This window comes from Choloepus didactylus, chromosome 2, assembly GCF_015220235.1.
Source record: "Choloepus didactylus isolate mChoDid1 chromosome 2, mChoDid1.pri, whole genome shotgun sequence".
Taxonomy (NCBI): Eukaryota; Metazoa; Chordata; class Mammalia; order Pilosa; family Megalonychidae; genus Choloepus; species Choloepus didactylus.
Window position 1 is genome coordinate 213,249,342 of NC_051308.1, and position 27,932 is coordinate 213,277,273.

A 27,932-nucleotide genomic window follows, 5' to 3' on the forward strand; every position below is an offset into this window, starting at 1 on the left:
TTTTCCTTTTATGAGCCCGTGACGTCCCAAGCCCGGCGGCGGGATGGGGGTGGGGGTGTCGTGTGAACACGGCTCACCCCCTTCTTCCCCGCCTGAGCCCCAAGCTCCGGGTTGGCTGCGACAGGGCTGAGAAGCTCAGCCCGCCAAAGCCTCCCACCAGACCCTGTCAGGAACCTCGGCCTGCTGAGGGAGAATTAAGAAACTCAAATCCAACGCTCCATCCAAGGGCCAACGTCTCTTCCGCCTCCAGCTCGGACCTATCCACCCGGAACTGTCTCGGCCACCCGGCCCAATAAACGTCCGCTCTCGAGGCACCTCCTACTAAACGGCCTTCTGATTGGTTCTCTTCGCTTGTCAGCGCTGTTGCCCTAGAAACCAGACTGCGAGGACGCGGCGGCCGGGCCTGCAGGCCACTGGCTACCAGGCCCTGGGGCTCTGCACCAGCCCTACACCCTTCCAGGACCATGTCGGTGCGGACGCTACCGCTGCTCTTTTTGAACTTGGGCGGGGAGATGCTTTACATCCTGGACCAGCGGCTGAGGGCCCAGAACATCCCGGGAGACAAGGCCCGCAAAGGTGAGAGGCTTCCGGCCGGCACAGCCAAACCAACACCCCACAGCCCAGCTTCCTCACTGCCACCCCGGCACCCACACCAGATCCACACCCCGCACCCAGCCTCCTCACCCACAGCCGCACCCATTGCTGCACCGCCACAGCCCGGCCTCTTTACAGCCTGACCAATACCACCGCACACTACGCTCAAAGCCAGGGACCTTTCTCACAGCCCCCATACAATCGGAGCCCTTTAGGAATCAAGTTCCCTCAAAAGATCCTTTCACAGTAGAAGGACTTCATACTCCCATTGGATATAATTAGGGTACCTGAGCCCCCAATTTCCACTTCTCCTCACATGGGAGAGGTGATTTCCCAATCTCTCTTGACAACCGGTGCCTTACAAATGTAAGAGTCCAAGCTGTCCACTGCCTTGCAACATACCCATTGCCAGTCCAAGCATCTTCTTCATCCCCAGGGAACAGGTTTTGACTCTCCATTCCTCCATGTAGCATCCACCCACATAAGTTGGAGACCAGTCTTGCTTATATCAGAAGATATTTCTAGAAACATGGGGTTCTGAAGTAATCTAGATAAATAAGAAAACATGAGAATGTCAGAAGTCTTTCTACTCACAAGCGTTGGAGGAGAATGCAATTGTGGAAATAATTATTTGAGAGCCCCTAAAATGACATATCTTGCTCCTATGTACACCACATCTAATCCTCAGAGAAATAACCACCCAGCTCCTCTGCCACCCTTTCCCTCTCCCTCCTTCTTTCCTTCCTCCCATCTTGGCCCGACAACTGCTTTCACCAAGCTTCCTGGGATCAAGATAGAGGAGGAAAAATTTATATAAAGGCAAATAATAGAGCCACTGATGAAAACATTCTCTCCAACAGTTTCTGTATGCCCAATTGATGTTAAACATACATAGTCAGATGTTATGCACACATAATTTAGATATTAAGTATTGTATCGGTGTGATTGAATTCAGGTCCATGCATATAGAGATAAAAATAACTGCTGATATAACACACCCCCTCCATTCATTCTGCACATTGCTGCCCAATGAACTTTCTAAAATGAAAATCGTTCCACACTCCCCCCTATCCCTACCCTACTTAAAACCTTTAACCAGCTTTTCACTACTGTCTGGGTCAAGGCCAAGTCCCTGCACATGACATTTCAACGCTCTTTTTTATCTGATCTCTGGCCACTCTTCAGTCTCATCTCCTGCCACATCTTCAGTCCCATCTCCCACCACTGCCTGCCTCCTACCTTGTACATTGATAATACTGAACTGCTTGTAGGTCCCCATGTAAACCACGTTCATTCTGGTTTCATTGCTAGTAATTCCCATCCCACTGTTCTTCCCTGTCAATCCTGCAGTATTCCGCTTAAGAATCATGTCCTTCAGTAGGCCTCCCCAAATGGAGAAAGTGGCTTGCCAATGTTCCCTAGCACCCTGTACATGCCTCTGTCTACTTTATCACATAGCCACATTATGCTGAAATCATCTGTGTATATGTCTGTCTCCCCCACCTGATCGTTTTATTCATCTTTGTACTCCAGCACCTAGCATAGTGCCTAGCCCAGAGTTAATCAGTGCTCAGTAAATGTTTGTTAAACTGATGATCTAAATTAGCTATTTCATATGATGTTGCCATTGCTTCAAGACAGTTTTGTTTTCCTCAGCACCTATTTTACCTGATTTCATTCTGGCTAATGGCACCAGTGAGCTGACAGGCCAGGGTTCTCAGACTGGTTATCTGCATCTTGGAAGTTAGTGTAAATTAGCAGTAAAGGGAATGCTCTCCAAAGTCATAAAGATCTGGGTCCCAATTCCAGCTTTGCCATTTAACTAGTTTTCTGACCCTGGGTTACACCTTTTATAAGCCTGTTTCTCTGTGAAATGGGGATAATAATACATACCTTGAAGCAAAGTTAGAAGGACTAAATGAGATAATGTATGTAACATGTTTTGCACAAATGAATAATAGGCGTTATCTTCAAGAAGTGGTCTGGGCAAGTCCCTGTGAATAATAGGGGACCAGCTTCCTTTGTCTTCAGGAGGTGTAGGCCTTCTTCTTGTTTAACTAGACACAGATTAAGAATTCTCAGTCATCTTTAGTAACTCACATTCACATAGTCACCATGTGAGATGCTGATCTGGCCCTTGAGAGTATTCACTGGAGGCTTTTGATCAGGCTAGCCCAGTAGCCAGATGTAAACCTGGGGATGATATCTTCCTAATGACAACAACAACAAGCATGTATTAAGCACTGACTATGTGCCAAGGGCTTCTCTAAGCACCTTAACCCCCTCTCCTAACATAACAGGTAGGTAATATTACTATTCCCATTTTACAGATATGGAAACTAAGGCTCATTTGCCTAAGGTTGCATAGCCAATAAGAGGAAGAACAAAGGATTTGAACCCAGGCAGTTGAGTTCCATGCTCTTCACCAGTAGGCTCTTAACCACTGCACTATACTGCCTTACCTGGGGAACTGTATCAGAATCTTTTGAGTGTGGGGGGGTTGTTCAGTCATAAGGACTAGGAAGAGTTTGAAAAAAAATGCAGTAAACCCACCGATTTTATAAAATAAATGACCGAAAGTAGTTGGCTGATGGGGATTTGTAGAAGATAGAGTGAGAAAGCATGGTAAAGATCATGGGATTCAGAAAGTTAAGAAACACTCGTTTGTGCCACCATTTAGAGTTGGTATGGCTTCAGGAACAGGAGCCGCTGTGACAAATGCCTAGACACAGAGGCCTGTCAGATACCAAACATCGTAAACTATTCCTTTGTTGAAGGTTAGAATGGAGATCATATTTCTTCTAGATGTTTTCATTATCTTACACAACTAATTGGTCTTCTAGAGGCCACCGTGTTCCCACAAGGCAGATGTTGCAGTTTTCCCCTACAGTGCAGCATCTAGTTTAGCAGTCAACAGAAAGGAAGTGCTTTCTCTCTCTATGGGGCAACTGTTGAGTATTGCATATTGAATGCTCCACATTTTAAGCAATAGCGAGAATAAAAGCTGCCTTTGCCTCACTCCCATCACCTTAAAAGTATTCCTGAATAAGACCCTATTACATTTTGTTTAAAGTTCTCATTTTTCAGGAAAGGAAACTGAGGCATTAGTCATGAGGTGATTTTTCCAAGATCTACAGATCACAGCATGGTACTGAGCAATCAAATGGCCATCAGGTTGTTCTTATTTTTCTGGTTCCACTTTAACAGCCATCTCTGGGTAGCCTTGGGCCTGACTCCCACTCAAAATAAAACTAAAGTGGAATTGTCACAGACAAGTCATCTGGAGACATAACAGAAAAACAGGGCATCAATTACCTCTCCCCGGATCCTCAGGAGGAAAGGGTGGGGAGCACACGGCATTGCAGAGACCTCTGCTGGAGCCGAGTGTCATTGCTTGCAAGAGTGCACACAGAACCCCTGGGAACGCAGTCCCTGGCTCCTTTTTGTAGTTCACTGTCCCTCAGAGAAAATGGGCTCCTTGCAGCACTACTGTTCCCAAACACACCTCATAGAGGGTCGAAGTGAAAACCATCTCTCTGAATTCCCACAAGCCTATCCCACAAGTCTGCCTGCTAAGTAAATGCCACAGAAAGATAAAAGATGCAGATGCTATAGCAAAGAATCCAGAATCTGCTTTAGGAAGGTCAGACTCTTGGTGCTGTTTCCCAAATATTTTCTCTCCAAAACCTGTGACTCTTGCGGGAGAAAGATGGTAAATTTTCTTAGAGGGGTCTGACCTTGCAAATGGAAAACATTTGCCGGAAAACAAACGTTAGGGCATAGCCCTGAGTGTGCTTTCAGGATGGTCTTTTATGAGCTGTTCTCATTGAAATCTCAGAAATCATCTCGGAAACAATTTAGTGGCAAATGCTTCCAGAAGAGACCATTAATTACAAAATGTCTTTTGTATGTGAATGTTTTTCTGCGACTGGTTCTGCTAGACTGAAATCTCCTGAAATTTTTAAGGAAAGAAAAAAAATTCATCCTTCATCCTTTATGTGTGGTGTCCAAATATACTTTATTAAAGAAAGTAGAACTCTAAGAAGCCAACTGAGTGCTTGATGTGTATTATCCATTTCATCCCCACAACAACCCTATGGTATAGGTGCTATTATGACCCCTTTTACAGATGAAGAAACTGAGACTTAAAGAGATACGCAAGTTGCTCAAAATTGTACAGCTAATTAAGTAGAAAAGCCAGGTCTCAACCCATAAAAGGACTCTATTCTCCCAGATTTCTCTAGCTAGTGCATGTTTCCTTTTTTGGGCTCCCCTTGGCATCTCCCTGACTGCCTTTGTCCTCAGGAGCTTTCTTTACATTGGTCCCATTGTTACTTCTCTCTTTTTACATGGAAATCACACACCTATATATAAAAAGTAAGGGAAAAACAAATATTAACATTTTTTCCTTTTAATTCACATTTCAAGTTTTCTACTGTGAGCAGTTCCATCTACACTCTTGAAAGAGAAATCTTACATGAATAAAAAATCAGGTTGTATGAAAAGAAACTGCTTTTTTCAACCCATACTTGGAAGTATTCTTCCTCATGGCAGTTAGTGTTTTTTAAGGCCTTATTTTGAATGACATGTATTCTCATAGCACCAGAGAGCATAACTTCTTGAGCTTTTTGGGTTGGACCCCAGCATAGCTAGCCCTCCTGAGTTTCCTCTCCTCCCAGGCCATGCACTATATGACATAACCTCTCTAGGACTTTGTTGAAGTTTGTCGTTGAACTAGCCTCCTTTTAAAAGTATCAAGTGGAAGGCAGAGTTTTCACATTAGACATTAGACATTAAATGCAAACATGAAAAATAAAACTTCATAGGCCAGGTAATTGGAATTGGTATTTTTTAAAGCCCCCTTGAAAATAACATTCTTCATGAACTGGTGTTTTCTTTTTATATGCTTCATGTAGATGAATGGACAGAGGTGGACAGAAAACGAGGTATGCTATCTCCTGGCTGCATGTATTTGGTCTGCATCCACAGGTTCACTCAGTCCTTTATCAGTGAGACTTAAAGTGGGACTGCTCTAGATATTTTCAAATTAAGAAAATAGGCATGAATTTCTCTTTGGCGGAGATTTTGGTTTGTACATTGGAAACTTTGGCTTAAAAGAAATAAATGCAGCATATAAGACGAAAACTAAGCAAACTTTGGCAAAGGGGCCACACACTGCACCTAAAGGATCTGTTGCAAGCTTTGCCGGAACACCAGGGGCAGTAGTTACACTTCTGGGTAGGTTGTCCTCATTTGGCAGTCCTTAAAACAACTTTGTGATAGTATCATATAATCAGAGAATTGTACTTCGACATGAGTGACCCTCTCTTGAGCTGTTCTTCTTAGCACATAGAGATATCTATTGAACAACTGAGAAAAACAGAAGCATGTGGTTGCATGGCTGCCAGAACTGTGGGCGGAAGGCACGATATCATGCATGCAGTATGGTCTATCATGCCAAATCTTGAGTTTCCCCTTCACCTACATCTCAGTGAGGCACATATTTGGCCTGAAAACTAGCAGCAAACCAGAAAAAGTTGCCAACTCCTTAGAACAAATCCGTAGCCTTTCTCAACCTTTAGACGTCACAGGCTCCTTCCATCATTTGACCTTTGGATGCAGTCTATGCATGTCGTCAAGCATCCTTATCAATATTTTAGATGCTCTCACCACACCAAGTGTGCTGGGGATATGACATGATATTTAAGAGCACAGGCATTAGAATCAAAGAGACTTCATTCTAATTTCAATTCTGCTACTAGCTGTGTGACCTTGGCCTTTAACCTCTCTGCAACTCAGTTTTCCTCCTCTATAGAATGAGGATATTAATTAGGAGTTGTCTCGGAGTTTAAGTGAGATGATACATGTAACATTTGAAGCCCAGTGCCTGTAAAGACTAAAAACATGGTACTATCCAGAAGGGTTGCCCAGCTTTTCTCTCTGAGCCTCAGCTCCAAAATGCATGTTCCCATAAACAAGTGAATTTAGAGCAGAAGTCACTGGTAAAATACTCTGTCGCTTTCATCAAGATAATTATTTCATCATGTCAGGCTCAAAGAAAAGCCCAACTGAGGCACTTGATATACTTTTATTATATTTCGCAACCATCTTTTGACATTTCTCTTAAGCAATTTTTGGCCCGCCTCTTGATTCATGGCAGAATTTCAGGCAAGAAGTGTGGAGTTTGAAGGCTTTTCAATACATAATTGAATCACTGGAATTTATTTTAACTTAAGCATTTAAAAATAATGAGGAGAAACCAACTTCACCATCTGAATCCAGAACTAGAAGCCTGATATGTTGAGAGCTCAGCTACCAACCCTTCTGATGCAACCCTTGAAAAATCACTTTCCTCCCCTGCCTTGGTCTTTTCCTGATGGAATCTGGCTCCCTGCACATTCCTGCCTCATGAAAATTATGCAATGTTCAGTCAAGTACCGAAAACTAACACCAAGACAGATTAATGGCTCTGGTTAAAACTGTGACCTGTTTTAAGGATTAACCTGTACCCAAGGAGGGCTGCTTCTCTAGGACAAGGATAACATCTCCTTCCTCTTTGTACCTGTGGTGCTTTTTCTTGGTGTCTAGTGCATAGTAGGCCCACCTCAGTCAAGTGCCAGGTGAAGTAAATTGTGAGGTGAAAGCATGTTAATTTGTGCTCCCATATTCTTTCCAGCAGTAAAACTGGCATTTGCTCTTTGGGGGCATTTGTGTGCACTGCTCTGCCCACAGGGGCTGGTCCTGTTGTGCTCTTTCCCCAACAGGTGAACTTTCTGAATGTCCCTGTGCAAAGAGCCATGATGATGCATAGTTTATTCAGCTTCCCAGGGGAAAGGCTTCACTTTGCTTTTTACTTTGCCAGAGTGGCTAACAATCACTTTGGGATTTTCTTTCTTTCAGAACGGATTTATTTGGGACTAAGCTATTTTCCTAGCTATTGCTAAGGGCTCAAAGACCCTAGAGAAATGACTCAGCATCTTGGTGAATGGTAGCTATTTGTAAGCCTTAACATAATCAGGGCTGACAGCGATACTTGCACTTAAATCCTTATTCTTTGGCACTCGTCACTGGTCTACATAAACCTGTGGAAAATTCTTCATTTTCTCTCTTTGGAGGCCTTATGTGTGGCTTTTCAGTGCGACCTGTTTCCTTGCAAATTCTGCAGGTTATTGCAGGCCCTCTCTTGATTAGTTTGAAGGAAAAAAGGCTATGTATGAGACAAAGCTGGAAGAATTAACGTCTCCAAGCAGTCCACATGGGGGAAATGTTAGTGCACATTAAGGGCAAGCTGTGATGGGTTGAGATGTGAGGGATATCCTAGGCCGGTAAGGACTTGGGTATTCATCACTAAGTAATAAGATGGAGACTAGATTAAAACCCACAGGCCATGTGGAAATTCAACTCTTCTGTAAGGAGCCCCGTAGTCCTTTTGTGTCAGTTTGGAAAAAAATCTCCCTCCCCCTCCCCCTCCCCCTCCCTCGCCTTTTCCCCTCCCCTTCCCTCACCCCTTCCCCCTTCCTTCTCCCACTCCCTTTCCCTCCCCCTCCACCCTTAAAATGCTTTGAGATGCTTTCAAATGCTGGCCTTAGCCCTCAGGATACTTCTCCCAGTTACTTACAGGTAGAGAGGGCACCTAGAATAATAACCTCACTATTCCCTGCCTTACTTTCACTCTCTAAGATACCTGGCCACCTCCAATCACCTGGAGTGTCCTTTGTGTTATACAAAATAAAGTAGGAGTTTATGTCTTTCAGTAGTAATCAACCATGTTTAATAATGGCTTTGTATAATTATTGTAAATAACCCAAATTTTCATTACTGCCACCTCTAGACCAGAATATATCTGGCCGAATTAAGAATGATCTATGTTCAACCATACTTGTTCCTATTTCTTATTCCAGGAAGTTTTCTTAGCCCTCACCTTTCTTATTTGAGTAGCACAGAATATCTGAATGAATGAATGAACTCAGATCTAGAATTACAGATACTTTGATTTGCACACTCCTTATGACCATTTATCCCATGACCAGATGGAGATTTTCCATTTGAACAAGAGTCTGAGACACTCCACTATGGTATTTTATAGATCAAATGTAGAAATTAAGGCCTAATCTCAAGTACACATCTTGTAGAAACATTAGCAGTGTTTTCATCACTAACCAGTGGGTAGACTTGTCTACTCTCATAGAAAAAATCTTTTTTTTAAAAAAGAAGAAATATTTCCCCTGTCATCAAGTGAGATAATGTAGGTAGTTTATATCCTTTGAAGCATGACACATTTGTACATTGGCATCTTTTGTGCCCTGAAATGGCCTTATAAAGCACTTTGGGACCCCAACTTCCTACCAGGCCCCCCAGGGAACAGATCTCACCAAGCCCATCAGCATCCCAACTCTGTCTATGCCCAGCTCCTCTGTTTGTAGAGGGGGCTGTTCACAGAGGGCCTTTCTGAGTCAGGCTTCCTCCAGCACCTTGTTCAGATGTTTGCTCTCTCGTCTCTACAGTTCTGAATGACATCATCTCAACCATGTTCAATAGAAAATTTATGGAGGAATTGTTCAAACCCCAAGACCTCTACTCCAAGAAGGCCCTGAGGACTGTCTACGACCGCCTGGCTCATGCCTCCATTATGAGACTGAACCAGGCCAGCATGGATAAGGTGAGCAGATGGCTGCCTCTGCCCTCTCGGTTGCATTTCTTGTCTCTTTTTCAGATGATCATAGACTGAGGTCAAAAGAGATGATGTTTATAGTGATGCCTTGCAAAAAAAACAGGCACTTACAAATATTTGTGGTTGTTGTGGAGTTCCAGAGTTGGGAAGGACTTCAGAAGTCATCCACACCGACCTCTCTAGTGTTTATGTTATTCTACTTGCCCACGGAGAGTGCCAGTTTTCTTGCCCATAAGTATGTACACGGGGATGACATACAGGTGCTCAACACTAAAAACTTTAATTCTCCTTCATTCTTTACAAATCTTAGCTCTGCAATGAGTAATAGTTTTACAGGAAACCAGGCATTTTTGAATCAAATTTAAAAGCACTCAGTCTTTATAACATGTATATCACATGAACATATCTACTTCTTGGGAAATAAATTATTGGGGCACTCTGATTTTTTAAATAATAATTCCAAATAAATAAATGGGGAAAAATAGACAAATCTTCTGTGCAGAAGAATTCCAGATAATTCATATAGATGCTCCCACCTTCAAGGAGGTGGAATAGAACTCCCCACTCCTTAAGTCTGGGCTGAGCCTAGTAACTTCCTTTCAAAGAGGACAGTATGGAAAGGAGGAAAAAAATAGTATCTTTACAGTAAAGAAACCTGACAAACGCTGTGGCCACCAGGGGAGTAGGGGTGACACCAGCAGCAGTAAGCCATGTGACCTTTACCTCTGTGACCTTCCTCCCAAAAACCTATAACCCCAGTTTAGTCATGAGAAAAACATCAGACAAATCCCATTTGAGGGTCACTCTACAAAATACCTGACCAGTACTCCTCAAAAATGTCAAGGTCACCAGAAGCGAGGAAAGTCTGAGAAATTGTCACAGCCAAGAGGAACCTAAGGGGGCCTGATGACTAAATTTAATATAGGATCCTGGGTGGGGTCCTGGAACAGAACGAAGACATGAAAACTAAGGAAATATGAAGAAAGTATGGATTTTAGTTAATAAAAAAAAAATGATAATAATTCCTTTTCATGTTCCCCCAGTAAATATCATGAGTTCTGGCTGTCGCTGCTAGGTGTACAGGTACCCGCAAACCTCAGGAAGACAGTCTGCCTGGAACTGGGCCCTCTCAGCTCCTGCCCTGATCTCAGCATGGTGACTGTCTCTCTCTGAGCCTCCATGTTCTCATCTGTAAAATGAGATAATAATAGCTACTTCACCAAGTCGTTGGGAAGATTAATTAGAAAACCTTCATATGGCAACGTACCTAGGCCTGGCACAGAGTAGATGTTCATCGAATGTTAATTATCTTCTCTGTTACGCTTGCTCTTCTCCCTCTCCCTTTAAGAAGGTTTAGGGTTCCTGTGGAGAAAGGACACAGAATCTGGAATCAGAAAACCTGGGTTCAAATCTTAGCTCTACCAGTTACTAGCTGTGACACCCTGAATAATTTACTGATTATCTCTGAACTTTCATTTCTTCATCTTATACCTGTTTTTATCCTTTATTTCTCACATGAGGTCCTATACGTAACAGACACTTAATGCTTGCTAATGATGGTGGAGACTCTCAAATCTGTATCGCTAGTATTATAAATGCCCGCCCTCCCATACACATACACATACACCAGGCTCCTCCTATCCTGTCACTACATGGAACTGTTTAGCTGCAAGTAGGAGAAATGGGATGACGTGGAGGGTTCTAGCAAGTGTTTTAGAATCTGATGGTCCTGAGTTCATATCACATTCTGCCACTCACCAGTTATGTGGAATAAGGAGAAGTTTCCTATTTTTAAACTTGGATAATAATACCTACCTCACTGGGTTCTGGTGATGATTAAATGGGATCAAATGAGGGGCTATAAATAAATGTGCTTGGCACAACACTCAGATGACAGTCGTCTATATTTTCACTCCCACCTCAGACATATCCGTAACCAAACTATTCTCCTTCTCTCCCAAACCAGCTCCTCCTGTTCTCCAGACTTTCCTTCCTCTGTCAGTAACATCATTCTTCTCCCAGGTCCTACACTGAAAGTGTTGTAGTCATTTTAGACAGCCTCCATTTTCATCCCCCACATCTAGTCAGGTATTCACCGGGTACTGATAGCTTCTCCTTCTAAATATTACATGTTCTTCCTTTCTTTGCCTTTTCCATTCCCACCATCTTTATTCTAGGCCTTAAGTTGGGCTTATTCCAATATTTTTTTCATTCATTCATTCAAAAGGTATTTATTGCTATTAGGAGTTAATAAATACTAGCTAATCCCCCCAACTCCAGTCTCTCTCTTCTCTCCCAGATCACTGCCAAATTGACGAATGTTGCTTGATCACCACTTTATCAATTGCAGCTCAGAAAACTTCAGTGACCCCTAATTCTTAATTTAGAACATCTAGTCTAAATTATTTTGTCTGTCTTTCTGAGGCCTTTAATATTCTAACCTCACCATACGTGTCCAACTTTATTTCTCACTATCCCCAACACAAAACTATCCTCTCTAGTCAGGCGGTTCTCCTCATTCTCCCAGGAAAACAGCATAGCTGCCTCCAGGTCCTCACGCATGCTGTTCCCCTCATTAAAATGCCTTTCCTCTCCCCTCAGAGTTTGAACCTTGTTGAAGCCAGTTGAAGCCTCCAAGTCCATATCAAAGCCTATCTTGACCCTTGGTCTTCACCAGCTTCTCTCCTCTGATCTTTCATGGATGGTCATTCCATACATGGGGCTTGTTTATACCTTGTCAAGTATCGCTCATCATTTAAAATTGTCTTTCATGTTTGTAGGACTTTACACTTGACTCTTTCACACGTTTCATCCCATTTACTCCTCTCAGCGGCTCTGCAAGGTTGGAAAATTCGGGAGCATTTTTTACAGTTGAGAAAACTCAGGCTCAGAGAGGTTTGCAGACTTGACCAAGGTTATATAACAAGTCAGCAGCAAAGGTAGGGCTGGAATTCAGGTTTTCTCTCTCAAAGTCCAGAGCCCGGTCCAGAACCCCAGAGCTGCCAATACTGTTTCACTTGTGCCCCATCAGTGATCTACATAAGGTGACCAGAAGTCCTGGTTGGCCCAGGAATGTCCTGGTTGATACCTGTTGACCCAGCCTAATTATTAATACTGCCCTCTTTTACTCTCAAAAATGTCTTAGGTTGGATGATAACTAATATGGTCACTCAGGCTGTATGGGAAGTCCCAAACTGGTTTTCAGTAAATGTTTGACTGAATCATTGTTTAGAGATTCTGACATCTCCTTTTATGGTCCTTTTGTTTGGTTTGTTGTGTGGACTTTCAGCTCTATGACCTGATGACGATGGCTTTCAAATATCAAGTGTTGCTGTGCCCCCGTCCTAAGGATGTGTTGCTTGTCACCTTCAACCATCTGGATGCCATTAAGGACTTCATCCGAGACGCCCCAGCCATCCTACATCAAGTGGATGAGACTTTTCGGCTGCTGACTGACGTAAGAGTGTCCTCAGTTAATCTCTACTCAGCTCCAACACTGTTCTCCTTCCTCTGTTAAGAACAGGCTGAGCAATGACAAAGCCTGCTGGTCCCCCAGAAAATTCTCAAATTCTACAAGAGTCCATTTTGGCAACACAATTGGTGTTACTATCTCATGCCCCCTTACTGTTGCCTTCAACATTGGGAAAGCAGTGGTACAGCGCATAGCCATTTTCTCCTTTTTCAAACTGGGAGTTTCAGTGGTGGATGGTCTTAAATCTTGGCAACTGCCTCTCTAGGTTTGTGGGGAAAAGGGAGAAATGAAGTGCACCCCTGTTCAGGTGTGGCATAATGGGGTTTGTCCCTCTGGTGAGGGCACAGTGCTGGCTCTTCTACTGTCCCACTAGCCCCCGCCAACTGGGTCCTCTCCTGGCTTATCTGGCTTCCATCCCTGAGTGCCTGCCCAACTCTTCTGAAAGTCAAGTGCTTCTTCCTCTTTGCCTTTGGCAGACATACGGGGGTCTCTCTGCTGGGGAGTTCCAGCTGATCCGGCAGATGCTCCTCAGCTTCTTCCAGGACCTGCACATCCGAGTAAGTGAGCAGGCAGCATGGGAACTCCCTGCTGCATGGTAGAAAAATGGTGCAAGTCATTCAAGGCAGACCGGGGCTGAGATTTTGCCCAGTTAACGATGTCCTTAGTGTCTGACTCCATAAAAATAAACTTATAACAAACCTCAGTTTTTAAATGGACCAAGGAAGATAATGAAGGAGGCCTCATTCCCTCCCAATTACCTTACGTGTTTCATTGAATGGTGGTTCTTTCCCCACTTCTCTAGAGAAAATGTGCTCTCAAGGCCACCAGCCTAATCTCAATTCCATAACCTTGACCTCTCCAGTATCTAACACTGTTGGGAGACTGCCCTCGTGCTCCATGAAACTCTCGCCTTTCCTGGATTTTCAAGGCTCCAGACCATCCTGGCCTTCCCTTACCACTCCCTTCTCTATGCCTTTCACCCTTCTCCCTCCTCCTGCCTCCAAACCTTCCTCCTTCTGTCTCCATGCCACCTCCTGCTCTTTAGGGCTCTCTTTCTTCCCCCCTTTAGCTACTGACTCCTTCACCTATGACTCCTGAGCCCAACCTCCACCCCCCCTTGCCCATCCCTGCTGTGCAGACACACATCGTGATCTGCTGGCTGAAACTCTCCACAAGGATGCCCACTGGTGCCTAACACTTAATGTTGGTAGCTAAACTAATCTCCCCAGTCCAAGTCCTGCCACTGACTTCCCAATTTCTGGGGAGGGCATCGCCATACCCAGATTCACCTGACATGGAACAGAGCAGCAACTTTGATTCCCCCTTCCTGATCTTCTTCCAATGCTTCCAGGGCCCCTAGAGTCTGCCTTTTCATTCCATGCCCTCATTTCCTGTTGTCACCAGCCTGGTTCAGGCCCTTTTACTTCTTATGGGCTCTGACCTCCTCACTGATCTTCCCACCTCCTGCCGTGACTATTCCAAGCAATTCTACAAGCTAATGTTTTTTAAAATTGTGGTAACATATGCGACATGAAACTTCTCATTTAACAACTTTCAGTGACATTAATTGCATTCAAGATGTTGTGCTCCTGTCACCACCATCCATCACCAGAACTTTTCCTTCACCACAAACAGAAACTCTGCACCATTGAGCATTAACTCCCCATTCTCCACCCCCACCCCAGCCCTTGGTAAACTGTAATCTTCTTTCCGTCTCCATGAATTTGCATATTCTAGTTATTTCATATAAGTAAAGACATACAAAACCTATCCTTTTATGTATGGCTTATTTCACTCAACATGATATCTTCGAGGTTCATCCATGTTATAGCATATATCAGAACTTAATTCCATTGGATGTGTATACCACATTTTATCCATTCATCCACTGATGGATACTTGGGTTGCTTCTACCTTTTGGCTTTTGTGAATAAAGATGTGAGAAACATTGGCGTACAAATATCTATTTGAGTCCCTACTTTCAATGCTTTGGGGTATATACCTAAAAGTGGGATTGCCAGGTCATATCTACCATGTTTAACTTTTTGAGGAACCACCAAACTGTTTTCCTTAGTGGCTCTACCATTTTACATTCCCACCAACAATGTACAAGGGTTCCTCTTTGTCCACATCTTTGCCAACACATGTTAATTTTCATTTTTTGTAATCATAGCCATTCTAGTGGGTATGAAATGGTGCCTGTGTGGTTTTGATTTGCATTTCCCCAATGACTAACAGTGTTAAGCATCTTTGCATGTGCTATTGGTCATTTGTATATCTTTTTTGGAGAAATATCTATTTGAGTCTTTTGCTCATTTTTTGATGGGTTGTTTGTCTTTTCATTGTTGATTTGTAGTTCTTTAATATATTTGTATATTAAACCCCTATTAGATATATGACTTCCAAATATTTTCGCCCATTCTGTGGTTGTCTTTTCACTTTCTTGATAATGTCCTTTGATGCACAATAGTTTTCAATTTTGATAAAGTCCAATTAATCTATGTTTTCTTCTGTAGTATGTGCTTCTGGTGTAAAGTCTAAAATCCATTGCCTAATACAAAGATCCAAAAGATATTTCCCTCTTGTCTTCTAAAAGTCTTATAGTTTTAGCTCTTATATTTAGGTCAGTGATCCATTTTGAGTTAATTTTTTATATGGTGTAAGGTAGGGGTTCACTTTTGCATGTGGATATCCAGTTTTCCTAGCACCATTTGTTGAAAAAACTTTCCTTTCCCCATTGAGTAGACTTGGCACCATTGTCTAGAATCAACTGGCCATAGATGTGAGGGTTTATTTCTGAATTCTCAATTCTATTCCATTAGTCTATAAGTCTGTCCTTATCTACACTCCGAATTTTAAAAACACATTTCTGAGCTTCTGAATTTTGGGCCTGTCTCTCTTGGACAGGACTTTGCTCCTTCTCATAATTTAGCAAACTGATATGGGAAAGATGGTGTAATATGGTAAAGCCAGCCCAGGCTCTGGAGTCAGACACTCTTGTGGTTTGAATCCTAGCTGCTACATTGGCTCCATGACCTTGAGCAAATTACTACCTTCTCTTGAGCCTTATTTTCTTCGTCTGCAAAATGGAAAGTATAATACTTCATTTAAGGCTTGTGAGGGGGACTGATTGAAGTAGCATATGTACTATATGTGAAGTTGATTGTGTATGTACAGTATAGGTGCTGCTGGAAGGATATGCAAGAAACTGATCACAGTAGTGGCCTCCTGAGTGTGGAGAACTGTAAGGAGAACAGGGAAGGTTCTTTTGAACCTTTTGAATTTTGCACGTGTATATATAACATTTTAAAAATAAATTAAAATTCAAAAAAAGAGAAGAAAAAGAATATGTAAAGTGCCTGATTGTTATTCCCCTTCCATGGACCAGGGAAGACAAATCGGTTTTAGCTCTAATGCCAATTTTGTTTTTAACTCGCATGAATAATTTATTTGCCATGGATGGAGCAATAATAGCATCAATATAAATTAAGATCTCTAATAGTCATGATTACAATAAAAAATATGAAAGTACAAATAAAATTGTTTTGCATTAAGCTTTAAAATATTGAAAATTTTGCATCGTACTGTTGTCGAGGCCGTGCGTATTTGAACATTATTTCATGAACTGTAGTAATACAAGCAGCCGTATTGATTTCTCAAGTCTGTCAGGTTACAATTCATAATAATGAAAAGACTTTCCTAATAGGTCTATAGCATCAGCATTAAAATATATTAAACCACAAAATATATTAAGCTTTAATTGCTAAATGGACAGGCAGTGAAACATTAGGACATTCATCAAGAGAAATAGGAGCCACGTATTCCAACAATATTTTGCTACTGATCTGTAACAGCTGGGCTGCTTTTCCAAGTCTGGTCTTTAATGGTATTTCTGCTCAGCTGCAATTTGTGATTGCCTTTACAGATTTCCTGTTTTCAAAAATAGTTTTGATAGTTTTTAGGTCTGTTGCCTGAACCAACTAAATAAGGAAAACACAGCTCTCATCTAATACCCCCTTGCTTATTGTTTAACAAAACAAAACTCCTCATCCTGCTATCCAAAGCTTTCTACGACATGTAGTCAAGGCCCCAAACTATGCACTGGGACGTGGCCTGAGACTGCACTAAGACCAGTTCCATTTGGAATCTTGAACCAGTTGTTTACAACCATCTCAATTCCCAGCCCCCTTCAGCCCTCTATCCCTCCTCTAGAGCTGCTTCCTAAGGAGGAGGTCCCTCAGGCTACCCACCCCACCCCCACCCCAGTCAAGCATCTGTCTCTCATTTCTTCCTGTTCTTTCTGTCGTTCCATTGTTGGAAAACATCATTCCTTCTTAGCCTCTTCAAAGAATGTGCCCTGTACCTCCACTCCATGATTTCCTTGAAAATGTCTCATCCCTGGAAAACCAGCCAGTCTAACAAATATTTATTGAACGTCTACCATGTGCCAGGCCCTGTTTTAAGTGTTTGAGATGCATAAGTGAACAGAGCCCCTGCCCTGAAGAGGTTTGGTACAAGTAAGAAGAGACAAGCAGGACAAGCAGGTCATTTTCTTATACCAATAACTTTTAGGAAGATAGCAATATAAAGTTATAGAGGGCAACCGGAATGGACTATTCCTTTAGAATAGCACTGTTCAATAGAACTTCCTGTGGTGATGGAAATGTTCTATATCTGCACTCCACTATGCTAGCCACCAGCAATCTGTGGCTATTGAGCCCTTTAAATACGGTGAGTGTGACTGAGAAACTAAATGTTTCATTTTATTTAATTTAAACCGATTTAAATTTATAGAGCCACACTTGACTAGTGGCTACTCTATTGGACAGCACATCTTTCTGTGATAGAGTTAACATCAAAGACAGCCTTTCCGAGGAGAAACATTTCCGGTGAGAACATAACTTAAGAAGATCTCAGGGGCGGCCAGTACAAGGCCCTTAGAAACAAGCATGATGTGTTCCTTGGACAAAGAAACAGCCAAAGTGAATGGCGGGTACCTTGTAGGCAGGACTGATACCCAAATAAATTTACCAACCTGTGCAGCATAGGCTCTGGCTAATTGGAACAGATGCCAGTTGTAAACAAACTGGTACCCACCAGTTGACTATCAGCCTTAACTTAAGCCATAGTAAGGTGTTTGGATTTTATTCTAAGAGTAGAGGGAAGACACTGAGCATTTTCAGGCAAGGGGGAACATGATCTGATTTATGCTCTGGAAGATGAACTGTATGGGGCAAGAGTAGAGGTAGGACAGTGGTTAGGAAACTATTGTAGAAATCTAGAATGAGAATGCTCAGATTAGGTGCTAACAGTAGAGACAGTGAGAAGTGTTCACATTTGGGATACCCCCAGGGTAAGACCAACAGGATTTACCTTACTATGAGATTAGATGTTGAGAAAGAGAGAAAGAAAAATGAAGAAAAACTATTACATCTTTGGCCTGAGTGACCGGTGATGCCATTTCTGAGATGGAGATGGACTGGAGGACAGTATATTTGGGTAGAAAAATGACTAGTTCTGTTTAAGTTTGATTTGCCTGTTAGATATCCAAGTAGTGGTGTCAAATGGGCAGTTGAATATACAAATCTGAAGCTCAAGGGGGAGATCCAGGCTGGAGACAAAGATGTGGGAATCATCAGCATGCAGCGTATAGATGGTCTTTGAAGTCTTCAGATCACTTGTTGGAGGCTGATCATTCTCCTTTACCCACAGGCAGGATGAGAGAAGCACAGTGAGCGTTCTGCCAGCTTCCCCCTCACTTTTGGATCTTTATTCTCCCACCCTCACAAACTTACTCTTCCTCTTTTAAGGTCAGACCTTCAACCACAACTTCATCCAAAGCCCTATACTCATCCTCACTGCGTAAGCTGGTGACCAAGTCACTTACCCACATTCACCGAGCACTGAATCCCTGGCTCTCTCTCTCTCTCTCTCTTCCCTGCCATGGGAGTCCTGCCACCATCCTGGGGAGCATGAATACTCATGGAGATGTCTCGTCCAGCACTCCAGCCTCACAACTCAGTAACCTTAATTTCCTCTTTCCGTAGAAAACATAGCCCCCTCCCTCACAGAACTTGTTAGAGAAGCATGGACAGGTTAGGAATGCAGAAAGTCCCCCACAGATGTTTAGTTCCAAGATAGAAGAGTGTAAAGAGAGAGGATATAAAAGAGGGAATGATCAGTATTACCCAAGAGAATCAGGAAAGTCTTCATAGAGGATCTGATTGCCTTTAAAAGAAATAGGTTTTCACCAGGCCCATGGGAAAACGAGGGGAAGTGTTAGGAGTGACATCCTAGGCAGAGAATGCCATCTCAGTAAAGGCACAGAGGCATGTAACTGCCTGATATGGTTTGTTTGTTTGTCTGTTTGTTTGAGGGGTAAAGGGTGCAGGAGAGAGGACTGTAAACAGTTGAGTATGGCTAGAATGTGGAATTCAAGGAGGAACATGACTAGAGAACAAGGTCCAACTGTATGTTATCTGGTAGGCAGCAAAAAGCCAGAGAAAGGCTTTAAGCAAGAGAGGGACATAGTCAGATATGATTTTAGAAGAGTCGCTTTAGCAGCAGATTGGAGGATAGGTTAAAAGTAGACAAGAAGCGGGGCAGGGAGACCAATTAGTCGGCTCCTGCTGTGGGCCAGGCAAGAGTTGATGAAGTTCTGCACCAGGGAGCAATATTTGGGCTGGAGAGGAGGGGCCAGATACAAGGAGTGATCACTAGGTTGGCAGGGCTTGGTGACCAAATAGACGTGGAAGTGGTGGGTAAAGGGACTCAGATTGCTGACTCGGTGGTACCTGGTGGTATCATTCACTGAAATTGGGGATGCCAGAGGAGGAGCAAGGTTGGGAAGACAAATGATGAGCCCTGTTCTGAGCAGGGTGAATCTGAGGTGCATGCTGTGGAACCGACAAGTGGGCACATCTAATGGGCAATAGGACAGGTGGGTCAGATGCCCAGGAAGAAGACTGAGTGGGAGCTCAAGAACTGGAAGCCATCAGCACAGAGGTGAACACTGGAGTTATGGAAGTAGCTGAGATCACCAGGGGGTAAAAAGGGTGGAGTGAGAGGACAGGCTGCCAGCAGAGGGGCTGGGCAAGCAGACAGACTCACCAGTCCTGTCCCAAGGAGGGCAGACACTCGGGTCAAATACAAATGCACACATGAATTTTAAATGTGTAAATTTTGCATCTACTATGGCATGGTTGATCGTTACAGAATTAGGCTAACAGAGGGTCCAGTATATATATCTTCCCACTCCCACTTCTCTCACTCAGTTTTCTCTCTCCATGCTTGTATTCACATTCCTTGGTCACAGAAGCTTAAGGTTAAAAATTCCTTAAAAGTCACCCAACCAAATCCTCTGACCAAACTAGTTTACTCATTAGTCCCCAGGATGCCTTGTGTCTGCCCATCTCTGCTTCTGGAGTGTCTTTACACCCACTTCTTCCTCCCAGACCCAGCTCCAAACCCACATTGATTTCCCACCCACCCCCTCCCCATGCCTATAGTCATTCTCCCCAGTGGACTAATATGCTATTTAGTGTATCTTGCTTTATAGTATTAATTTTTTCCCATTTTCTGCCTGTGTCCTGAGTCCAATTAGGCTTTAATAAGAGTATTAGCTACCATTTATTGAGCACTTATTACTATGTCAGGCTCTGTAATACGTGCTTTTTATACATGATCTGATTTAGTTGTCACAATAAACCATTGAAGAGGTGCTATTATTACCACCACTTTACCAAAGAGAAAATTGATGTTGCTAATGCTGCCTTTTCGCAAAACACCAGAAATGGATCAGCTTTTGTAAAGGGGGTTTATTTGGTTACAAAGTTACAGTCTTAAGGCCATAAAGTGTCCAGGATAAGGCATCAACAATTGGGTACCTTCACTGGAGGATGGCCAATGGCGTCTGGAAAACCTGTTAGCTGGGAAGGCACGTGACTGGCGTCTGCTCCAGAGTTCTGGTTTCATAGCAGCTTTCTCCCAGGATGCTCCTCTCTAGGCTGTAGTTCCTCAAAAATGTTGCTCTTTGGGCGTTTGTCCTCTCTTAGCTTCTCCAGAGCAAAAGTCTGCTTTTAAAAGCTGTCTCCAAAATGTCTCTGTAAGCTGTAGCTCCTCTCTCAGCTCCTGTGCTTTCTTCAAAGTGTCCCTCTTGGCTGTAGCAAGCTCGCTCCTTCTGTCTGAGCTTATATAGGGCTCCAGTGAACTAATCAGGGCCACGCTGAATGGGCCGGGCCACACCTCCATGGAAATTATCTAATCAGAGTTATCACCTAAGTTGGGTTGGTCATATCTCCATGGAAACAAAGAATTACAACCTAATCACCACTGATACATCTGCCCACACAAGATTGCATCAAAGATAATGGTGTTTTGGGGACATAATACATTCAAACTGGCACAGATGCACAGAACAGTTGTGAAACTTATCAAAAAACCCAGAGTCAGGAAGTGTCCCAGATGAGACTGGAGGCTAGGCAGTCTCGAATCAGCATGCCACGCTGCCAGCTTACAAGTTCTGTTATCACTTTGTATTTTCACTGCTTTGCACAAAGCAGATGCTTCTTGCTGATGACATCACTAACATAAACGTGTAGAGTTTTACAGTTGGAAGGGACCACAACTTAATCTAACTCATTTTATAGACGAGGAAGCCAAGACCCAGTCAAACTGATGAACTGCTGCAGTCTTTATGGGATTTAGCCTGCGAATGACCAAAACCTCAATACAAAGAACACAAAGCAGGGAGCAGAAATAAGCAAAAAGTGGTGTTTTCTGTCATATAAAAGGTCTTCCAACTCTAAAGCCAACTGGATCCACCTGCTCCAGCCCCACCCTTCTCATCAGCCCAGCACAGGGATGAGAGCTTGGCTCTCCCGTTTAGAATCCCAGTTCTGCCCATCATGAGCTGGCTGACATTGAGGAAGTGTCTTAACCTTTGAGCTGCAGATTCCTCATCCATAAAATGGAGACAATGAGGTTCTTGCAGCTCAAGCCTAGCAGCTGCATGGAAAGTTAACAGGGAGCCAAGGAACAGGCATGGAATTTGGGTTCAACCTTGGTTTTGAATCCTGATCCTGCCTCTTATTGTCCTCTTTGAGTCACTCTCTGCACCTCACTCTCCCCATCTTTAAAATGGGGGTAATACAACTCACCTATGCAGCTCAAAAGAAATTCTGTTCATGAAACGCTATAACTGCGCAGGTGGTAGTTACAATGAGTTTTTCCCTCTTGACATTGCTATGAACTCACTGGGTAACATTCCCAAGCCATTACACACTTTCCATCCTCAGAATGCTTATGTCAATGAAAACATGCCAAGAAAAATGACTATAACTGTACTTGTTTTCCAGGTGTCCATATTTCTAAAGGACAGAGTTCAGAATTCTAATGGTCGCTTTGTGTTGCCAATGTCCGGGCCAGTTCCCTGGGGAACTGAAGTTCCTGGACTCATCAGGTGAATTCTCAACAGTGATTAACAGACCAGCATTCGGGGTGCCAGGAACCCAGTGTGTAGACCATCCCAGAGAATGCAGCACTGCTGAACCTCTCAGGCTCTGCTCGCGTGGGCCCTCCCTTTCCTCAGTAAAGCACGGTGTTGAAGAAGTCAGATTCTAACCCCAGCTCTGCCACTTAGCATTTTGGGCAAGCCACCCAGTTCTACAGGCTTGAGTTCTTCAGCTGTTAAATGGTTACATGAGGATGAATAAGATAATAATGCTGTAAAATGCTTATATAGTACCTGGCACCTAATGTGCTCAATAAATATTACTTATTTTTTTATTATAATACTTTTATTACCATAACCAAGTGATTTTAACAAGCATCTTTATCTTGAGGGAGCATATGAATTCCTTGTTGTCCGATAGTACAAACTAAAAAGAAACCCTTGGGACTACCTGAGCTTGGAGAACATTCCATCATGTCTTACTTTGTATTGCAGAATGTTCAACAACAAAGGTGAAGAAGTAAAGAAGGTAAACTTCAAGCACGGTGGAAACTATGTCACTGCACCAAAAGAAGGTTCTTTTGAACTTTATGGAGACCGCTTCCTGAAGCTGGGAACCAATATGTAAGCAAATTCTCCCTCCCTGAGTGAGTCAAGTCCAAGGGAGGTCATTTCATTTAAAAAACCAGCTTGACTTCTGCTATGAAAATCTCTGCTGACGATTTGAGTAATTTCCCCCAGGACACAGTGCATGCAGAGCCCTGACATTTCCAAAGGGCACCCAAAAACCCCAGACGTAAGATAACTTGACAGGCTAAAAAGATACATAATTTTAAATAGCCGTGGAAGAGAACTAGCCAAAACTTTGTTTGCAATGGGAAATCCAGAAAGGCTTGGCTTTCATGAAATGCTTACATATATTTTTAGTGGTACACATTACAAGAGGAGACATTTCCACACAGCATCACCAAGTATTTTTCTTTGGGAAGAAGTGAAATTTGAGTGATTTACACCCATTTAGTTGTATTCTGTACTCCCAGCACCTTTTGGATGCTATTTAGTGTCCCAAAATAAAAACTACCAGTTACATTTATGAGTTAGAAGGAAGTCAGTGTAAAGGGGCTGGATAACGTTTCCACCTTTTTCTGTCGACACCAGGTACAGTGTGAATCGGCCTGTGGAAACGCATATGTCTGAAGCATCAAAGAACTTAGCTTCACGGACAGAGGTGAACTTCTGCCTCCCTTACTTATCTTCAGAGTTTATTACTAGATACAAAAGTCTGGATAGGGAGGAGGGCGGGAGCTGTTTTGATTTCAAGGCTAGCCAACATTTCCCTCGTTTGCGATCTTCTTGATTCAGCCTTGTGAGTACATAGGTTCTTAATTGTAGTTTCTCACGGAGACTTCTAGTGATCTGACTAATTAGGTAATTTTAGGCTTGGCTCAACAACCATAATTAAACAGGAACCACATACCAGGACATGTGAAATAGCATTGTTCCCGTGCCATTAGGTCTGCGATTGCTGATTCCAGCACTTGTGTGTATTCTGATCATTCAAACAACCCTTTTTAATGCTTTCCTGTATAGTGATGTGTAGCTAAGTTCAAAATGGGGTTTTATGTTCTCTGGATTCCATCTTTGCAAATTTTCACTGAACTAGCTACTAGCAAGCTACAGAATAAGTCGTGGACTATTCAGTTATTTGGCAAACATCTACTGACCTGCTCCTATGAGCTGGGTACCCAGGGACACAGAACTGACTTGGATGTGGCTCCATCCTGAAGGGGCTTATAGGACCCTGGGGGAGACAGAGATAGAAACAAATAATCACAACATGGTGCCGGAAGAGCTAGCTGGGTATTCGGAGCAAAGTACTGTGTCCTGAGGAAGGCATGTTCTCTCCAGCAAGGTGAGGGGCAGAGGATAAGGGTCACAGGAGGTGACACTCAAGTGGGGCTCTAAAGTGGGGCTAAGACACTAAATAGCTGAGAAGGAGAAACAGGTACGCAGACCGAGCAGCAGCAAAGGCACGGGTGGTGGGGGTGGGGGTGGGGGGGTGTGCAAAAAACATCATGTTGAGGGAAGCAGGGAGGCAGCATCTGTCTCACAAGGCTAGATCGGAGCACGAATGAGGCAGGTAGCCAGAGACTTTGATCTTTAGGCAGGTGGCAGAGGGGTGTCTTTCGAGTAAGGGAGAAATGAGACCAGAACTATAATTTAGTTAGCTCTGGTAGCAGGGTAATGGAAGGGACAGAGCAGAGGAGGCCACAGGCCAGCTGTCGAGAGGGGGGCGGCTGAAGTGGGGTAAGGACAGGGAGAAGAGGGAAAGGCATTGAGGGTGTCTTCCTGACTGCCACCACCTGGGGGCAGTGTGGGAGCTCTGACCGTAATGCAGAGGGACCCAGGTTAACCCTGAAGAGGAAGCAGAGTCCTTCAAGGAGGAAGGTGGTTTGAGGAGAAACGTGGATCCCTGGCGCCTTCCACTCATCTTGAAAGTGCAAACGTCTCCGGTTTGCTAGTTTGCGCTTCCCTCTGCCTCTGACCTGGATGATTTTTCTTTTGGTTAACCCTGTTCTCTACACTTTATTTGGACCCAGTTCTTCCCCGAAATAATTGAAAGCGTTACGGTTTTACCTTGTTTTATAACACCACTCTTGATCTCTGGGTCTAAAAATGATGGCATTGTTTCCGCAGGAAAGCCTGGCTCCAAACCCTCTTGCTAAAGAAGAGCTGAATTTTCTGGCCAGGCTGATGGGAGGAATGGAAATTAAGAAACCCTTAGGTCCTGAGCCAGGATTCCGGTTGAATCTCTTTACCACAGATGAAGAGGAGGAGTATGTATTGGACCTATTTCTTTAAAGGCATATATAAAAATACTAAATCTGATGAGAACCAAAAAATAACAATCATAAATACTTATGAATTCAATAACCTAGTTAAAGAAGAACCCCTCAGGATTAAATCACCTAAACCTTTGGATTCATTCAGAAAAGCATTCTAATTTTTGACTTAGCAGAGCAGAACTGAACAAGAAGTGTTGGAAGATGATCATATTAAGAAAAGTCTGTTAGAAACCAGAGGAGGTTGAAACTTGATGACATTAGGATTAGACATTCTCACCCCAAACCAAGATTCATACAGTGCTTTACAATTTACAAAGCATGTATTTATCTCCTGTGATCCTCCTCACAACCAAATATTTGGTGTGGGGGTTGCCTTCTGTCCCTCTCTATTGAGCTAATTTCCTTTGTGTTTCTGGGTGGCAGGTAGTATGGTAGGTGCTAGGGACACAAAGATGGAGTAAAAGACCTAGAGCCTGTCCTCAGGAAGCTTCCAGATTAGTGGGAGAATGACGAATGTGTACCTAAGTTACTTCAATCAGTCATAAATGCTCTAATTGAGGACAGAGTGGCTGACTTTGCACAGGCGGATTGGAGGAGTTAGTGTTTGTGTTGGCTCTTATAATTTGCAAAGCAGAGAAAGGAGGAAAGCATTCTTGGCAGAGTTTAGTATGTGCTAAGGCACAAAGACATAGAAGAATTTGAGTTTCTGGAATGTAGCATATGTTGGTTGAGGATTGGGTAGAAATGGCTGGGAAAAAAAAAAAACAGTTTGCCAAATTATCAAAAGCTAGTTTGCCACACAAGCAGGAAAAAAATGTTAACCTTAACCATTTTTTTTTAACCATTTCATCCAGACAAGCAGCATTAACCAGGCCAGAAGAGTTATCCTATGAAGTTATCAACATACAAGCTACTCAGGTATATGGGGGGATTACACAGGGTCAAATCTTATTCCTCCCCTCATCTTGTAATAACATTGAACCTCAAAGCCCCACCTCACCCCCTTCTTCTCTCTAATCAGCTTGTACTTATAGTTCCTATTCTGACAAACTAGTGAGGAACTGAACTGCATCAAGGTGGTGGGATGAAAAATCAAATACCTATAGCAGCAAGAGGCATTTGTGCCAACACATCCTCTTCATTCCCTTTCACCTCTCATCTGTCTAACAGGACCAGCAAAGAAAGGAAGAGCTGGCTCGAATCATGGGGGAGTTGGAGATCACAGACCAGCCAAGACAGAGTGCCAGCAAGGGGGATGATTTGCTCGCCATGATGGATGAGTTATAGCTCTGCTGACTAGGCACCCTGCCCCACCACGGGAGAGGCCCCAGGGTCTCAAATGATGCTGCTAGTTTTCTAGTGGGTGAAGCCATTACCTCTCATTCCTGTTTATATTGGAACTAACTGTGCAAGGCTCCCTCAGGAAGCACCCGCTCTTGAAGGCACACACATATATTTTTAGCAAAATATATTCTGGCTTTTAAATGGGACCATTTCCATTTTCTAATTCTATGGCAACCGTCCAAAGCATCCTGGGCTGGGGGCTTGACCCCAGAGTCAGGAAGGGGAAGTGCCTCCTGCCCCTTTCAGGTTAACTCTGACAGCTTTCCTGCAGGGATCTGCATCTCACAGCTGCCTGTGGATCATAACGACGACTTCAGAGCTTTCTGGGATGCATTCTGCCTTGTAGTTGAGTCTGAAATAGGTAGAAGAAGCAAGTCAAACAGTTGGGACCCAGTTTAGACAGCCCTCCTCTCCCTGTAACCTCAGAGAGGCAGAGTAAGTAAGGCTGTGACAGGGAACACTCAGCCAGGCTCCGAGCAGTGGCCTGCGGTTGTCTGTAATCTCTGCACATCTCTATCCAATGTGACTGTGGGTTTATTCTGCATGGAGAGGTGTACTAAGAAAATATTTTGCTTTTCAGCATGACATGTTCTCCTTACCCCCAGAGTCCTCCTCTGCCACTTAATGTTCTTGCCTTGTAAAGACAACCAGCGTGATGTGCCGTGACATCTGTCTCCTCTCCTTCACCATCAGCCACCAAGCAGAGCCTTAGGTTGGATACATGGGAGGCAGTGTGTGGTGTGCCAGTTTACCATCTGTGTACCAGCTGAGCTACTTCCCTTCAGAAGGCAGGGTGCCAAGGTGAATTGGGATCCATGTAAAATATTTCAGGCCTGGGCTGCCTCCTTGTTTCAGGAAAGAGAGTTAACCCTCAGCCACATGGTCCCACTGGAGATTGAATAACAGGCGGGGTCTGGACCACCAACATCTAGGGATCAAGGTCCATTCAGTCTCATGGGAGGAATATCCAGAATGGCAGAGGGTAGGAGAGAAACTGAACTGAGCTGATCGTCTCCTGAGTTTAGGCCAACTACAGGGACCCTCCCATCCTGGGAAGAGTGGAGGCAAACTAGTGCTGGAATGTGAGGACCAGGGAAGTTCCCCTTTAGTTGGTCCAAGGCAAAGGGTTTGGGTACAAAAAGGTAAACCACAGTATAAATGTAAGTTACTTCCTATCCATTAAAGTTATGCTTGCTTATCTACAAAGCACCTCCCAAAGGTCTGTTGGGAGAAGTGTATCACACTGTAAAATGCATGTTCCAGGTTTATAAAGTGCCTTCTGTCTCAGTCTCTTTGAAGCAATCTGCCACCAGTTGGGGTGGCCCAACAAAGTGACAGTGAAGGGGAAGTTTCTGTCCTGTTTGGAGCACGGTTCCTACGACGCTGTAACAAACCTAAGCTTCACTGACAGCTCTGAGCATGTCCTGGGGCCTTGGAAATGGGCCATGAGCTGCCGAGAAGTGGCCTCCTCCCTCCACCTATCCCAGAGTGTTGCTGATGATTTCAAACGTATCTGTCCTCTTGGTAAATAAACAAGATGTAGATCTCTGGTAA

General features: G+C 43.6%; 1 protein-coding gene across 3 annotated transcripts; it reads left to right on the forward strand.

Annotated features, from left to right (window-relative positions):
• Window positions 1–269: 269 nt before the first annotated feature.
• Window positions 270–27,932, forward strand: OSCP1 (organic solute carrier partner 1). 3 transcript variants are annotated; one of them, XM_037827703.1, is made up of 11 exons: window positions 274–576; window positions 5,511–5,540; window positions 9,099–9,253; window positions 12,555–12,722; window positions 13,214–13,294; window positions 22,094–22,197; window positions 22,684–22,812; window positions 23,347–23,416; window positions 24,886–25,025; window positions 25,889–25,952; window positions 26,205–27,932. In XM_037827703.1, exons 1-11 carry the CDS (start codon window positions 465–467, stop codon window positions 26,319–26,321), a joined length of 1,170 nt encoding a protein of 389 aa, XP_037683631.1. In that variant the 5' UTR covers window positions 274–464; the 3' UTR covers window positions 26,322–27,932. The 3 variants fall into 3 exon arrangements, with proteins under 3 accessions (XP_037683633.1, XP_037683631.1, XP_037683632.1); XM_037827705.1 differs by lacking the exon at window positions 13,214–13,294 and having other exon boundaries at window positions 270–576; XM_037827704.1 differs by lacking the exon at window positions 5,511–5,540 and having other exon boundaries at window positions 280–576.